At 42.6% G+C, this 15,607-nt stretch overlaps 1 protein-coding gene across 3 annotated transcripts; it reads right to left on the reverse strand.

Annotated features, from left to right (window-relative positions):
• Positions 1 to 64: 64 nt before the first annotated feature.
• On the reverse strand, positions 65 to 11,914 carry wake (wide awake). Of its 3 annotated transcripts, none has more exons than XM_043425070.1 (10): positions 11,135 to 11,914; positions 5,156 to 6,268; positions 4,725 to 4,856; positions 4,445 to 4,523; positions 4,246 to 4,349; positions 3,798 to 4,046; positions 3,342 to 3,644; positions 2,314 to 3,139; positions 641 to 2,015; positions 65 to 553 (listed from the first exon to the last, which is right to left on the reverse strand). In XM_043425070.1, the coding sequence occupies exons 2-10, from the start codon at positions 6,135 to 6,137 to the stop codon at positions 218 to 220; spliced, it is 4,386 nt and encodes a 1,461-aa protein (XP_043281005.1). In that variant the 5' UTR covers positions 6,138 to 6,268; positions 11,135 to 11,914; the 3' UTR covers positions 65 to 217. The 3 variants fall into 3 exon arrangements, with proteins under 3 accessions (XP_043281005.1, XP_043281006.1, XP_043281007.1); XM_043425071.1 differs by having other exon boundaries at positions 5,351 to 6,268; positions 11,135 to 11,913; XM_043425072.1 differs by lacking the exon at positions 5,156 to 6,268 and having other exon boundaries at positions 11,135 to 11,905.
• Between the last annotated feature and the right edge of the window lie 3,693 nt (positions 11,915 to 15,607).

Below are 15,607 nucleotides of genomic sequence, written 5' to 3' on the forward strand. Positions count from 1 at the left end.
GAAAGGATAACGAAAAGTGTGTGAATCGAAAAAAAAAAGCTCTGAATCACGTATTCCGATCGGCTTTCGAGGAGACGCTTACGCTTTTTTCATTAATATATTTCAAAAAATATTTCCTCCTTTCGACATCGCAATCTACAAAATCTTCATATTTAACTACAGACATAAAAATTAATCTATAAGCTCGACGAGTGATTTTTAGTTATTTTTTTTTTTTTTACAAATAAGCGGTGTGTTTGCTGCTGTGTTCGAGGGCAGCCAACACGTCTTGTTTTTGTCTTACGTAAAGTCGGCCCTTTTTCCAAGGATTTTGGAGCTGCAGAGGCTTGAAATCGTCCCTGAGACATCGCTCGCGAGCTCCGATCACCGCAACGAGACAAAAATTGGGCAATTCGTCGGACGTGTAAATCGGGCCTTCCTGACCCTTCAGAACAACTGCCATGTTCAATTGCTTCACCACGAGATCGACCACCTCTCGCGCCGTTGTTCTCGGTGTGACGTGAAGCTTTAGACTAGTACCCGATGCCAGACCGGTCTCATAAGCCGCGTAAACCTGCGTTCCAAAGTGCCATCATGAATCAATATCTCAATGACTGATTTTTTTTCTGAGCAATTGAGTACAAGGAAAAAAATGTTTTACCTGTAAAATGCCAGGGAGTGGTGCCGGCATCACAGTAGCGTCGTCTTTTTTCCGATCGATTTGAGAATCGATACTCGGAGTAGCTACAGCAGCGACACTGGCCGTGGGTTTGACGGACTTTGTTTTGCCTAGTGCAATATTCGCATTAGCATAATTATAATCGTCGTTATTTTTCAAGGAAACGGTAGTCGTGATGTTCGATGCGGAGGAGGCGAGAGCGAGGACGCCCCGACCGAAATTATTGATATTCGATGAAGTCGTCGTATTCCCGGAGACGAGAGTCAACGAATTGACGAGACGATTCCTCGGGCTGTGCTTGTACTTGGTGAGTAAAATCGTGTCCTCCGATTTCACGATGGGCGAGAGGCTGTTCGATTCAAGATTTTCGGAATTCGAGTTGAATCTCGAGGAGGGTGGATCGTTGGAAAAATTGGTTCCGTCGTAGCTGCCTTTTCGTGTGTACTGACCGGTTGCACCATCGTGAGGTAATTGTTGCTCGCTTTTACTCAACTCGGTGGACAGTAGATTTGAGGAAATTACCGAATTCGAGGATAAATTGAGCCCTGGCCAGCTACCGCGTCCAGGACTCGATTTGACGAGTTTTGGATCCCTCGGTGGTAACTGGACCGAACTTCTTTTCAGGCTGTGTCCATTGCTGAGGTTGTTGCCATTGTTGTTATTGTTACTACCATTGGCTTGATTGCTTTTACTTCTGCTCACTTCTATTCCCAACAAATACTTCATCGATATCCCCGTCGGTGGAATCGCCAAGTGCCCGGTAGGTCCTCCTCCTCGATCACGAGCGAACGTGATCAAATCGATGAGCCACCTCGCTCTTTTCCACACCGTATTCGTTTGGGATTGAAGATCCTGAAGTTTCGTTAGCCTCTCTTTAGCGACACTAACTTCGGACGAGCTGAAAGCCTCGCGATGATTTTGTTGCGCCAGGGCCGTATCCAATTCCAGTATGCAACTCAATCTCGAGTAAAGATTGAGCAAATTTTTCTGGTACGTCGCAAGATGCAACATCTCGAAAACTTGTATCGGCAGCAACAATAAATCCTCCCGTTGAAGCAAAGTTTCTCGTGTTCCCGGCACCGAACACGCATTGTCAGCGGGCGGCACGATTACTATGAGCGACACCTGATTCGTCAGTTCAATCACTTCCGAATCGTACAATCGATGATTTTCCGATTCTTCGCTGCTTATATTCATATAGGAAAATAAACGCCTCGACGTCGCTGAGACAAGCTCGACGAATAGTTTCTGTTGCTCCGTTCCCTCGTTCGTTGCATTCTCTTTCTCCTCTATTTTATTCTGTGACAAATCGCTCGATGGAATCCTCGTTATTTTCTTCAAATACTCCCATTCTTCCCTGTACGAGAAAAGCAACAATGAAATGGAATTTCACAAGAATTCTATTATGCACATTCATCTACATTATATTCGCGAACGAAAATTTGGTATTCGAAATAGCTTTATGCTTTGTGCCATATTGCAATACGTAACGAATAATTCTACAGCCAGATCTACTCCAAAACGTCGCATTCCCATTGGAAATGTAAAAATTTGTGTGTAGAATCTAAAATATTTGCTGGGATTTTGGTGTTGCCAAGTTTTTTGAAATTATGTCAATTTTCATAGAATAAGCAAACATTGTATGGGATACTCACGCTGAGACATGAGGATTGTCCCGAATCTTGGAATGTGGCAATACGTTTGGTGCTTTGGAGGGTACGAAAACTTGAACATTATCGACGTTGCTCTGCATCTTCAGATAACCGAGATAGAGTCCTTTCGTTAATTTAATACTGCTCAATTGATGATAAGTCATTTGACTCTGTATACTACTCATAAGAATATCGGCGACGTTGTTATTCTCCTGAGAAATAGTCTTTTTGATAACTTTGTTGAGAGGTATCCATCGACTGTTGAGGAGAGATATAGATTTAGGATTTTTCACGCAATTTACGATCGATATGACGATCGTGCCTTGAGCATCTTTCAATGGTTTGTGATAAATCTGCCCGAGGTCTTGAATGGAAAGTGCCGCTTGCATTTGACTCGAGGCTTGAAGGAGTTTCATTCTCGTATGATTGGACGAACTTCCGCTACACTTCTCCATATCTTGCCTCAATGATTTCACATCGTCCCACGTACATGAAACTTTCATGAACCAGTGAAAATCGTTGTACAAACAGCTCGGTGTGTAAGTCTCATCGATCTCGATAACGGGCAAAAAATCTTCGCTCGTCACTAGTATCTTGTCCTCGTGATAGAGCAAACAAGCGAGGAAAATCCCGCGTCTCAAACTCTTTTGAAATTTACTCGTTGCACTAAACAATTGTTTGATCGTCGTCGTCTTTTTCTTTTGATTGCGTCGCTGCAAAGCGGGCGTTTCATTGCTGTACTCCGGGCGACGTATTGACGCGAATAAGCTCTCCAATTGTTCTAATCGATCCAGATAGCGTGGCGACTTACCCTCGAGATCTTGCCAACCTTTTCAAATGGAAAAACATAAATAAAAAAATGAAATACGCCTCTATAAATGAACATGAATCTCCCTGGACACAAAATGAGCGACAAATAACAGAGTGACTGGGAAAATTCTTAATTTCATAAACGTAAAAAAATTTTACTCCGCTCAAGTGTACAAAATCTGAGTAACAATTTACAATATTGTAAAGAAAATATAACTCACTGCTCGGTGTAACGTACGCCGGTGTCGAGTGAACGAATCGACTCCATCCTTTAATATTTCCAGCAGCGACGCGAAAATGATATCTCTGCCCTTGAGCCAGTCTGTCTACTCGACATTCTCGTTGTTTCATATCCATCACTAGTCTCTCGCCACAAATGTTTGCGAAATCCTCGTCGGTGCTCCATTGTACTTTGATTTTTGTACAGATCGACGAATCGTGTATTTCGGATTCTTGGAATTTCAACACAACCGATGTCGTTCCCGTAACATCGAGCATCGCCGACAACGGTATATCCGGAGGCCCTTTAATGAGAGTGAACGAAAAACCGTCTCAATAAGAATCCACCGATAACAAACGTATCAAAGTAAAAGCTATAAACTTTCTACAAAATATTCCATTCAACTTATCACGCGCGTAATAATCGAGCACTGAATAAACAGAAGTGGAAAACTAACGAGCTTGATCGAATCCAAGCAACATTTTCCTAAGTGCACGGACTCGTCTTTCCCAGAGAGCGAGCTGTTTCTCGTCGGTGGTATCGGCACATCGTGCTAGACTATTGTGAGGCGTTGTGAAATCATTACGGCAGCTCGCCGTTTCGATAATTGAATTTCCCGACGTTGTACCACCGAGCTCCTGAACTCTTTGTTCGGCTGTCGATAGAAGAGCGGCCAGATTACTGCCCAAACTTTCCGGAGACGTAACTGTCAATGGAGAGAGAACAAAAAAACTGAACATTAATCGGTACACGAAAATCACTCGATTCTCAAACTCCTCATCCCATTTTCAAGAACCAAGTCCAAAGGAATTCATCTCCATTTAATTTGTTCGAAATTTCAATTATTTCAAACGCTTTCTTCACATCTTGAATGTCTCATTTTTCGACATTTCAAGTATACTCACACCGGTTGCCTTCCTGAGCACCAAAAGCCACGAGCATCTTAGCCAACGATCTATTGCTACCGAGAACTGCGACATCCAGAGCCGATAATCCATCGCTGTTAACGCTGAAAAACAAAAAAATCAACACGAATGACGACACAACAATAGTGCGAGCACCAATTGCGAGATAATCGAGTGTGAACGAAAAAAATTTCTTTACCTGTTTACGTCGACGTCCGTCGACTCCAGTATTGTTCTAGCCTTGTCAAGGTGGCCGTGCTCCACCGCAGAGAATAAAGCTGTAACGTATAAAGCTCCATCGTTAATTTGAATAGTTTTAAGCAACGATCCAAAATACAATTTTCGCTCTCCAATAAAGAAAAAAAAAAATCTGCGAATTCGACGAGTTTTTTCAAGTTCCACTCGAAAAATCGATCAGTCGAGCCTCGCGAGATTGAGACCATTGAAAAATGTGTGATATTTGAAAAGTTGATGCTCACCATGAACGTGAATATTGAGGGAAGCTTGCGCGGTCAGGGGATTGATGTTTGAGGGCAAATTGTTGCTCGCTTGGTGTTGTTTCTTCTTGCCGAAGCCCTCGAGGAACTCCATACCTTGGAACGTGTGGGATTCTGCAAACAGGCAAAGATAACTTGAGCAACGTTCCGAATCCTCGATGACTGGAAAAGGATTTCCGTCATTGAGCCAGAGCGAGTGGACGGCTGGCCCGAGCCACTGATCGACGAGGCTACAGAAAAAGTGGCAAGGAGTTGCCGACGAAAATGAGAGGAATTCGAGCGAGACGTGCGACGAATGATTTTTCGTCGAAGGTAGCCACGAGGGAGTGCTTGCTCGATCGACTGAACAAGAAATATCAATTGAACTAGGTGGAGACGATAACCGATAATAAGCTCGAAAAGAATTGACGTACTCGCCACGGAAGTGGCACGACCGGCCAATAATCCGACGCTCTCGCCGGCACATACGTAATTGGATTTGAATCGAAAGCTCGATCCTCGACTGGCCAACCAGGAGGCTGTATTATTCGTAATTTTCGTAGCTAAGACTTGATCGCGCGAGGCTTCTTCGCTCGTCACGAAAGCCTCGTGACACCGGGTCTTCGAACCTTCGTATCTTTCGTTCGGAGGCTCCGGTCGAGCCGCGGGCCCTTGGTCATTGCCGACGAGTATCGTGACCATTTTTTCCGCAGCGTCGTTCCTCGTCGTCGCGTCATTGCCGATTTCCCCTCGGTCTTCGTCCCTCCGGCAAGGGTCCGGGTGACTTTTGTAGAGGCACCCGGATATCGAGTCGTCGAAGGAATGGTCGAAGGTCGGATTCTCGTAGGAATTAAATTCGTTCATCGTGGTGGAGAAAGCTCGATCGCGTTGGGCGTTTGCGCTGTCGAGTCTGTCCTCGAGCCCGTTGGACGTCGGACGTCCGTCGAGCCACGTCGGGTTTTCACTCCCTCCTTTTTTCCGCCTCGCTCTCATCGTTATCGATAATTTATTCTTCACGTCTTTAACTATCCCACGAATGTCCGTCGTCTCTTTGGTTCCGTTGTCCCTGCGGAGCTTTTCCATAAAATCAGCATCTTCGATGACCTTGACATTTGTACTTTTCGACCGCGCCACCGGGTCCGGCTGGCGCCCCGACGATTCGACGTCGACCCCGGCGGCTCTGCCACGCACATTCGTTTGACTACGGATTTTCGAGATGAATCTCGAGGACGCTCGAAAGGATTTGGACCTTTTGAAACTCGTGGCCCTCCAATTCGCTCGGTCCGGCGTCACGTCCATCCTCGCGTCCGCAGCGACACTTTTCTTATTGAATTTCATTTCGTCGACACTTCCCCCTCCTTCTTTCTTCCGCTTTTCTCCAACTTCCGGGTATATTGCGATTCGATATTCGATCATTTGAGGACTATTGCGCCGAATCTTTGGTACAGTTTAGGATTAACGCGCTCCGTTATCCTCGCCTTCTCAAACTCGTTTTTTTCACTCATTCTGTTTTTTGCTCGTTAGTCTCTTTGGCCCGGCTTTAAAGTCTGGAAAAGAAGGGAGATTAAGGGCTTGAGTCTCGATGAGTCACGCTGTGAGAAACATTTATTTGCGACTCGATCAAACTTTCACACTTCTGCATTTCAACATTCACTTTTCACATGCAATTTTATCGCGCTGGCTCGCTCGAACCTGGGCCGAAAGCTGACGCTTTTAACAATATGTCAATGCGACGCCGAGAGTCGGGCTTTGCAAATGCGATGAAAGCTACTTCTTTCTTCGTTTTTTTGGCTTTCAGTGCGATCGTTATTTTGCTATTTTCAGGCTTTTACGTTACGGTTTTAGTTTTGTGCACGATCAGAGAAAATTGCTCGTTGAACGAAATGAATTTTGGTCGAGAATACAACGATTTTTCGTTCGATCCTAATCGCGATTTACTTGCCTCGACTGAAGCACGAAAATCCGTTCGGACGCGGCCGAAGCCATTTTTTCTTCAGAACTGAAATTATTTCCTTGCTCACGCGTCTAGCTTTCGACGAATATTTACCCGAATCTCGATCGCTTCGATGAGCGAACTTGGAATGGCTCGTGCCAGCTTTATTCGGCTCAAAAATCTTGTTTCGTTCGGCCGAACATTCGTCTCGAGAAAAAACACGTTTTTACAGTACAATTGGTCAACTGTTCGAATTTAAAAAAGAAAACGATATTTTTAGTCGGTTTATTAACACTTTTGTCTCTTGGAGAAAGTCGATTACATTCCGCAGTCCGCGTTTTCGCACCGTAAATGGCCCGAGCTTTGAATCATTGTTCTTGGCGAGAACCTCATTATCATTCGTCTCGGTTCTGCAGTTGCTGTGGTTAATGAATATTGTGATAATTCAAGTTCTTTTTTGGGAAAACACACAAGCGACTCGACTCGTTGAGGAATGAGGTGTTCGGCACTGTAGAATTCGTTTGTATTCGCAGAACATCCGCTCCAAGTTGGACAAGCAAAGTTCTCGAAGCTGCATTTCGTGAATGATGAAAATATTTGAAGAATTTTTGTCACAAGACTTTCGAAGGAAAAAATATTGCGTCGCAGTTACTGAGAATCCCGGAAATGTCAAACGATATTTTATTCGAGAAAGACTTTCGATGGTTCGTGCCGATTTTTGTTCTTTTCGGTCGCCATTTTCGTTGAAAAATGGCTTTCGAGAAAACGCACGAGTCCTTGACCGAGGCGCAACGTCGTACGTGATTGGACCGATTTCCTGGCAGAGGACGCCTCGCATCTTGCTCGAGAGAGTTTGCTGTACGCAAGAATCGAGTGGCCGGAAGCGAGTTCATTGTTTAGCCGCTGCGCGTCTCGGCGATCGCGGGGCGAGTGCGTAAAGCGGAGGAGCACACGAGCTAATCCTACAATCAAGTAATAATTCGCTGTGGCGACAATTGACGATTACCGAGAAGTATCCGAGAGAGTAAAAGTGCTCGGAGTACTAGGCACACGCTCGTACACTCGGCTTGCTTAGCCGCGCGCCGACTAATTTATTCTATTTATTCGTCGCATCGATTCAATCTCAGCCTCCGAGCGAGCGCCGTAAATTATTCTGTTTTTTCCTATTCGTACGTTCCAGCGAAGGCAGGCTGCTTCGTACTTGCGCGATCGAGTCATTCGATTGATCGATTGCTCGGTCCCAACGTCGTTTTATTTCGAATTCAAGAGTTTGAGATACGAATACGGAAAATCGGAAAACTCGCACAACCATTCAGCTCGACGTCGATCTTGTGAGAAAACACGAAGCTTCACGAACTCCGACGAATTCGCCCGATTCCCTGGCTCGGCGACGATTCCACAAAAAAAAATGATTCTCTCCCGATCCTCACTCAAATCGCCTCAAACTTTGCTTTTCGTGAATGCCGAAAATTTCGTGAAAACACCGAAATAGCAAATCGCTGCGAGCGCACAACACACACGTTGAAATTCATCGATCGCGACTCGTTAATGCAGACCCTTTTCAGAGAGGAGGCTCTACATCGAGCTAACAACCGCGTTATCAATCAAACGGTGGGCTTGACCGAGCCCTCGGGCGATCTTGACCCCTGTAGAAACTAAATCTCACATCCGCTCGAGGCTTTTCCCCTGAGATATTTCGTAGCAGGTTCAACAACCGTACGGGACTGCAGATCGCCCGATAGACTCGCTTCGTACAACGCCGTTGAGATTTTCGGATTCTCTTGAAGGGAGGGAGAGACACTCGGCACGTGAATTCCAAGTTTCGGATTTACAAATCTCGAACGAAGATAACGGAGTTTTTCAATCACTCGTAATATTGCGTCACTGCATCGGGGACGATCAATCAACGGGAAGGTCATTTGGAAGATTCTCAAAGTGGAATTTGTGCGGGGAGTGGTGCGAGACAATAAATTTGAGAAAAAATAGTTTTTCAACAACTCTCGAAGCATCGTCGTGTCTGAGAATGAATTTTTTGGAAGTTTTTATCGAGTTTTTTCGTTGTTTGAAAATTAGGTTAAGAGTCATCGAGCGATGGTATAAGCAGCGCCAAGTGTCCAAGAATCAAACTAAAATCCATTTCTACCGGATTTCGTCGCGAGTTTAACGATTACGCGAATATGAAAAACATCAAAAAATGATTCAATTCCGGCTGCGGTTCGCTTCCAGATAATTCAGACAGCAGATTTTTTCCAACGAAGCAATGAATAAATAAAAAATACGAAGCAGTTCGCGTACGGCATGACACCTTTTACTCGCCGGTCACTAAGTTATTTTATCATGAATTGCACACATTTGACACGACCGAAGAGACCAGAGGCGGATTCACACCGCTTCATTGCTCATTACGAAATTTATTAGTCACAATTTCAATAAAAATTGATGGAGAAATCCGGTAGATTACACGCGAGGCGTCCGACATTCGACAGCAACCGTATTTACTGTATACAGTTATATACTTTACTACGGGAGGCGCCACCGTCGATTTTGAATTGGTCACGTGAGCTCGATGACTCTTAAAAATATTTTTCTCGTTAGCATCGGGCGTAGCAACATTTTGAAATAAAGCTTCAGTACCGTATTTTATAGAGTATGCCATAACCAAACAATTAATCCCACGTGCTGCGTGTTAGTTCAAAGTCTAATTTACTACGATTAATCTTCAACCTTTTCACTCTACAGAATATCGATTGAATACCGAAGACAGCAAAAATACTCGCTGAAGCGTTTGCTCGTAAATTTGTTTTCACTCGACCGAAAATATTTTGAATCGAAAGCAAGATACTGACAATATTGTTCTTTTCTAATTTATCTCTCAAGTTTTCTTATCTCAAAATTATTCCAATGGCGTGTCAACACTGCTGACCTTTGACACTGCAGCTGAGCCAGTGACAAAGCTCGACAAATACTCGGTAGAATCGCCAACGATGCGGACTTAGGTTCAAGATCGGACTTCGAGTTGAGGACGTTTCATAAGTTTTTTCATCGGATGAGATTGTATTGAAAAAATTAAAAAAACAAATGCTTCCAGTTGTAACTAATAATTTATGATTTTCTCGAGAGCTCAAAATTCACCGATTTCGACTCGGTCTATTCCGACACGTTCGATTGAGGTTATGAGTGACATCTTTCGACACGGTTCGGCCGATCAGAGTGAAACATCGTCGGCGGATTTTCGACAAAATTGTTTAAACGGTTCCGAATAATTTCAATTTCTGACAAACGTGAATTTGAAAAAAAAAATTCGAGGCTATCCCAGCAAAGATATTATAAAGTTTGCAGCACAAAAAGTGAATGAGAGAATTTGAGAAGGTTTTGCTTCCAGGGAACGAAATACTTGCCCCAACCATTTTTTAGCTCAACCAAATGACCATGCAGCGAAGAATTGTGTTTCGTATATCGATGAATTAAAAAAAGAAAACAAAAAATAGCGTTAAGCCATTTTGGCTTCCCAGAAAATTCTACAGCGCCGAACGATTGTTTTTTTCCTCATCTACCTACCTGTACAGTGTAACACGAGACAAACAACAACAGCAAGAGGGACTTTCACATTGTGTCGATGATGTATCCAAGTCGTGCATCGATAGTGAACAAGATTTAGAGGTCGTATGGTAATTTTTCGCTTAAATCGATTTGGCACAATGTCATTTGTAAGAAAAAAATTTAATATGCTACTTCCTGCTAACTGGTTGAAAGGAAAAGCCCGAAAAAATGGCCGATCACTGACCAAGCAATTTTGTGGTTTCGAGTTTCCTCTCATCGACGACCGCGAGTCAGGGAAGCGAATTATTCGTTTCGAAAGAATATGAATTTTGATAGTTTGAGAAAATAAATTTTTTGAGAAGGTGGAGCCATGTCGATTTTATACGAAATGCCCCATACGTGCAGTGCATAGTGTATACAGCAGTGAATTACAAAAGGTTAGAAAGAGAATTCGGCTCGTGTGTGTTTCTCCGCGTGACAATAAATGACAACAAAAAAAGCTCAGTTTCTCTCCTTTTATTCCTCAATGTTTTGAGTGCTTGTGTGTTTTCCAGAAAGTACCAGAGCAGCGAAAATCATCCAGAATGCTCACAGCAGTCGACGAATATAATAGATGCAGATAAATAAATCGACCAGACAATCGAATCTTGAAGTTTGCATCATCCGAATACAACGAACATTTTTTATACATTTTTTCCCGTGTTGCATTTGCGGAACGATATTTTTCAAGGTTTTTATTCAAATCGACGAATTTGCTGACAAAATAACAATGCGAGGGAATTTTTAAAAAATCAGCGAATTCGAATGTATAGACAAATCTATTCCGATGAAGCAAACTTCAGTATTGTAATATTTAGTGCAATAGAAATGTAACAGTGTCCGATAGCTTCCGTTGACTTCAAGTGCGTGTATGTAACACGAATACATATTTATACTCTACCTTTTGGCGTGCGTGATTATAAACGTTGAAAATTCAGTCTAAAAATGAGGGGACACTTATAATCTTATAATCCATCTCCAGGTAAACGCATTTATTGGAGATTCGTGCGTGCGCAGTGATCGCGTATCAAGTGCGTCGACATCGCATTTGAAAAATATTACGTTTGTCGAATAGAAGAAAAAAAAATAATAAGACCAATGATGAAATAATAATTCACTAATTACACGATAAAAAGCACGAAAATCGTAATTAAAACTGTTTTATTTTATAACGATGTCTGGAGCTCGTTGAGGGCGTCACAAATCTCACTTTTGTCAGGATACGCGTTCGCAAACGCCGTCGTCGTACAACGTTCGAGTTGGCCATTCGTTCGTCTTTTCTTCGTTCACTACGTCGAAATCACGAAGCGTACACTTTTTTTTAAATTTTCTAACAGTTAGAACTCGGCTGTATCCGTGTCTATTCTTTCGTATTAGTATTTAACTCGACCTCCGATTTCACTGACGATTTTATTATTCACAGTGGAGAAGTTTAGAGTGAAAACGAGGTTTTTTAACGCGCAATGCTACCGCTTATCGTCGCCGCCGAGTTTTGAGGTAAATAGCATGAGAAAATAAAAAAGTTTTCTCATGGTCGTTTCGGGTGTCCAACTGACGCGCGGCTCTCGATCCTTCGCGGAGCGCCGAGCGTGGAGCGGAGCTCACGGCGACGGCAATGCACTACACACTTAGCTGTACGCGCTAGTGATGCCCGCTTCGGGCTTCGGATACACATGGTACTAACGCTGGAAACGTTATAACGCATACATGTACGACACACGCGACTACACACTCTCAACAGCTGCCTGCTGCCAGCACTGCTTGCCCGCTGTCCTTTTACCCCCCACCACAACAACAATGACGGGACGGGCCTCCACGAGCGATGCCCAGGAGCCTGAAGCAACCAGGCAACTCTACCGAGCGACAATATTCCCCTCCTTCCTCTCCCCTCCCCTTTAAACCGAAGGCCCCGTTCTCCCTCTCCCGTTCCAACCTTCGCCTCGGTGCAATAATCGCGCATAACTGAACACTTCCAGCCACGCGATACTACTGATTTTACTGAAACTCCATTAAAAAGAGAATCACCTGGAACAAGTTTCCGGATAAAGTAAAAACTGTATTTACGCAATATTCTCGATTGGCTCACTGAGGGTACGACGCAAGGTTATAAATTTCGAAACTTGTTTCAACCACTTTTTCGAATTCGATCTATCGAAACCGAATGCAAGTTGAGGCTACAATAAAAATCCTTTTCTCAAAAACAACCGTAGCTTGTGGACAAAACAGCACAGAATGAGGGTTCTTTTCAATACTAAGAATATTATGGTTGATACACGCGCGACGTCGAAAAATGATAAATTGCCTGATTGGTTAAGTTATCTAAAAAAACAATGGTTTTTAGGAAGAAAAATTCTGATGCGAATACTCAGCAAACGGAGACAGAAACTTTGAAAAAAATATATAAAATTAATTAACGAAGTCCAATTATCGTTTTAAAAATGTCTTGACGGCTTTTAACCGTACGCATAAATAGTTTCTGAGCATCCCTTTGTACCTTTCCTACAAACTATTTCTAGCAAACCTGCTTCATTGTTGGGTATGCATATCGTTATGTATGTACCGCAGCCTTAAAAATCCGCACGTGGTACGGAGCACCGCTTCAAAAGACTCTGATTCGTGTCGTTCGACCCGTTCGACTTTTTGCTCTTTTTCAGATTCGCTTAACTACTTTAATTCGAGAGTCTCCGCAGGCTGTCTACTTGAAATTTCCACCGCAGGGGGTCAGGAGAGTGCGAAATTAAATGAGGAACTATCAAAGACCCAGCAGCAGATAACAGTTGCAAAATGTTGACATTTTTTTCTAGTGAAAAGTGTACCAACCGCATCCACGTTTTATAAGAAAAACAACTGAAATCCAGTGACCGTCAATTTTCATCGAACGTAATCCTCGGAATAGAACTTAGTTTACACCAATTTTCATCGAACGTAATTCTCGGAATAGAACTTAGTTTATATTCATATTTGTATATAATTAAAAGCGATTTTGTTGAAGAAACAAAGTGCAAACAGCCAAATACGAGCAAAACAACCGACGGACTGACAGACTCCCCCCCCCCCCCTCGCTGATTTTTTAGTACACAAAGGTATGGCAACGATCTCATGCCTGTGTCTATAATTTAGTGAGTACGTAAAAAAGAAAGTGCATTAGAGACCGTTGCTCCGCGTGGGTGAAACTTTAACGAATAATTGGTGCTTCATTTCTCTCTGTCTTTCTTCATCACGATGGGAAATGATAATTTCTACTTTCATTGTCCTTTCTCCAATGCCGACGCAGCCTTTACACATTGGTAGAGGTCACATTCGTAAATATTCCCACGCAACACACGCACAATAAGATAGTATAACAGTACTGAGAATTTATATACACACTGAACGCATATATTCCATAAACCGTTTGTATGAATCTAGCTTTTTATTTTGCTGCTGCATGGTGCTGCCACTGCCGTTGGTTTACCCAAATTTCCCTCTCATTTGTCTGTGAACGTATTCTCTCGTTGTTTTTTATGACATTTTGTGCTAATGGTGTTCCTCAAAAGAGACAGTGGGAATTGCATTGTTATTGTCCTCTACAATCACGGAGTATTAGTGTTAACCGTGTGATACTTTTATACGTGAAGCCTGGACGGGCTACATATGTCGAGAAATCAAATTAAGAGCATGGATCAGCCGAGTAACCTCACCTCGAATTTTCGAAATGAAAATTCTCCGCTGTCGTTTGACTAATCAAAAAAAGGCTCTGTCAGCCGACGCGGAAAGATGGCAAAAATACGCTGACAGGGGCTTTTTTTTATTGATCGAACCGTGTCAAACATATTCAATTTCGAAAATTGCAGCTATCTCTCTCGCACTCACGGTGGTGAGATAACGATTGCTCCATCACCTTAAAATGTTGCGCTGAAACTGACGGCGAGATATTCTCCGATACAGTGGGAATCGAGGAAACAGCGGCGCTAATGACATTTACTGTAACTTTTGTTTTTCTTGGAATCTTTAATGATATTTTTATTAATCATAACGATTGTACGGTTATGCTATGCTGTCTCAGTCCAGTTGACCAAAAGCATCATTCATTTTTAGAACCTCGACACAAACCGAGTTTCCGAAAAGTACGTTGTCTTTTTATCGAATAAAGATATGACTTTTCTTAAAATATTATCACGCGGTATTAAAACGAGCAGGAGAATTTGCTTCTCAGTTATCTCAATCTCTTTTAACGTTCGTTTTTTCCAACGATAACCCAAGTTTAAACTATGAGTTCATCGTTATTAGTCGAAACTGTGTTGAAAAAATTGAATTGAGCTTTAATCACGTGGGTGAACGGTTGCTTTGATTTTTTATGGAAAATATGAAACCGTAAAATGCTTTGTCAGTATTGCGAAATGGAAAGAGGTTCGTTTGTAAACTTTTGAATACACTTTCTCGTATCTACCGTAATGCACCTGTCCCCATATTTCAAATTGCGTTTGTTACCGACGGCGTCTAAGAAAATGCAAGTTACCGACCGAGTCTCCATGAGCACGGAGAAGTCTGTACCATTCGAGCAAGTCTTTCTTATCGACGTGAAAAATAACGTCAGTAGAGTACGAACAGATTTGGGGCAACCGAAAATTTGTATAAACTAAAAACTGCTGATGTGAAAATTTTAGATGACGTGTGGACCTTTTACATCGTGTCATGTGTATGTCAGTGTATCGTAACGCGATGAAATTTTATCTTGAGAAATCAAAGATTACTCGTTCGAGAGAATAAATTTTTCCAACGGTCATGTGACCATAATTTTTGCCCAACACAACTTTGATTTTATACTTTTGTTTAATTATTTCCTTACTATATGCTCGTGTAGTCGCCGTAGATCGATCGATTAAAAGAAAAACAAAACGTCATTATCCGGTTAATTCCGGTAATAATCTTTTTAAGAAATTGAACGACGTGGTCGGGATGAAAAGCACACGTGGCTCCGTTGCAGCAGCGAAAACGCAAATGCGGGAGCGAGCGGTACGACGAGAAACGAACTGGCAATTTTCCAGGCGAATGTGTATAATCGTATGATATTCGACAAGCGTATAGTTGCACAGTTGTAAATAGTGATAAACAAGAAATAAAAAACTTCATGGCTTCAACCAATTTATCGTTCCATTATTGTTACTATATGATTATAATTAATGAAAGTATTATTTATGAGAAAAAAACACCAAAAATGTGCATCCAATTGCTCAATCGGTAAAACGCGCCATAACTGTGACGGGTCAGTTGACCGGATACTTGACAAATTCGTGTATCGCGGGGCTGTAGAAACATCACGAGCATTCACGACGAGGCAACCTGTAGCAAGAATTTCGGTTCGTAATGAATAAGTGGCAGCAGCAAAACGGAC

Source organism: Venturia canescens, chromosome 7 (genome assembly GCF_019457755.1).
Source record: "Venturia canescens isolate UGA chromosome 7, ASM1945775v1, whole genome shotgun sequence".
Lineage (NCBI taxonomy): Eukaryota > Metazoa > Arthropoda > Insecta > Hymenoptera > Ichneumonidae > Venturia > Venturia canescens.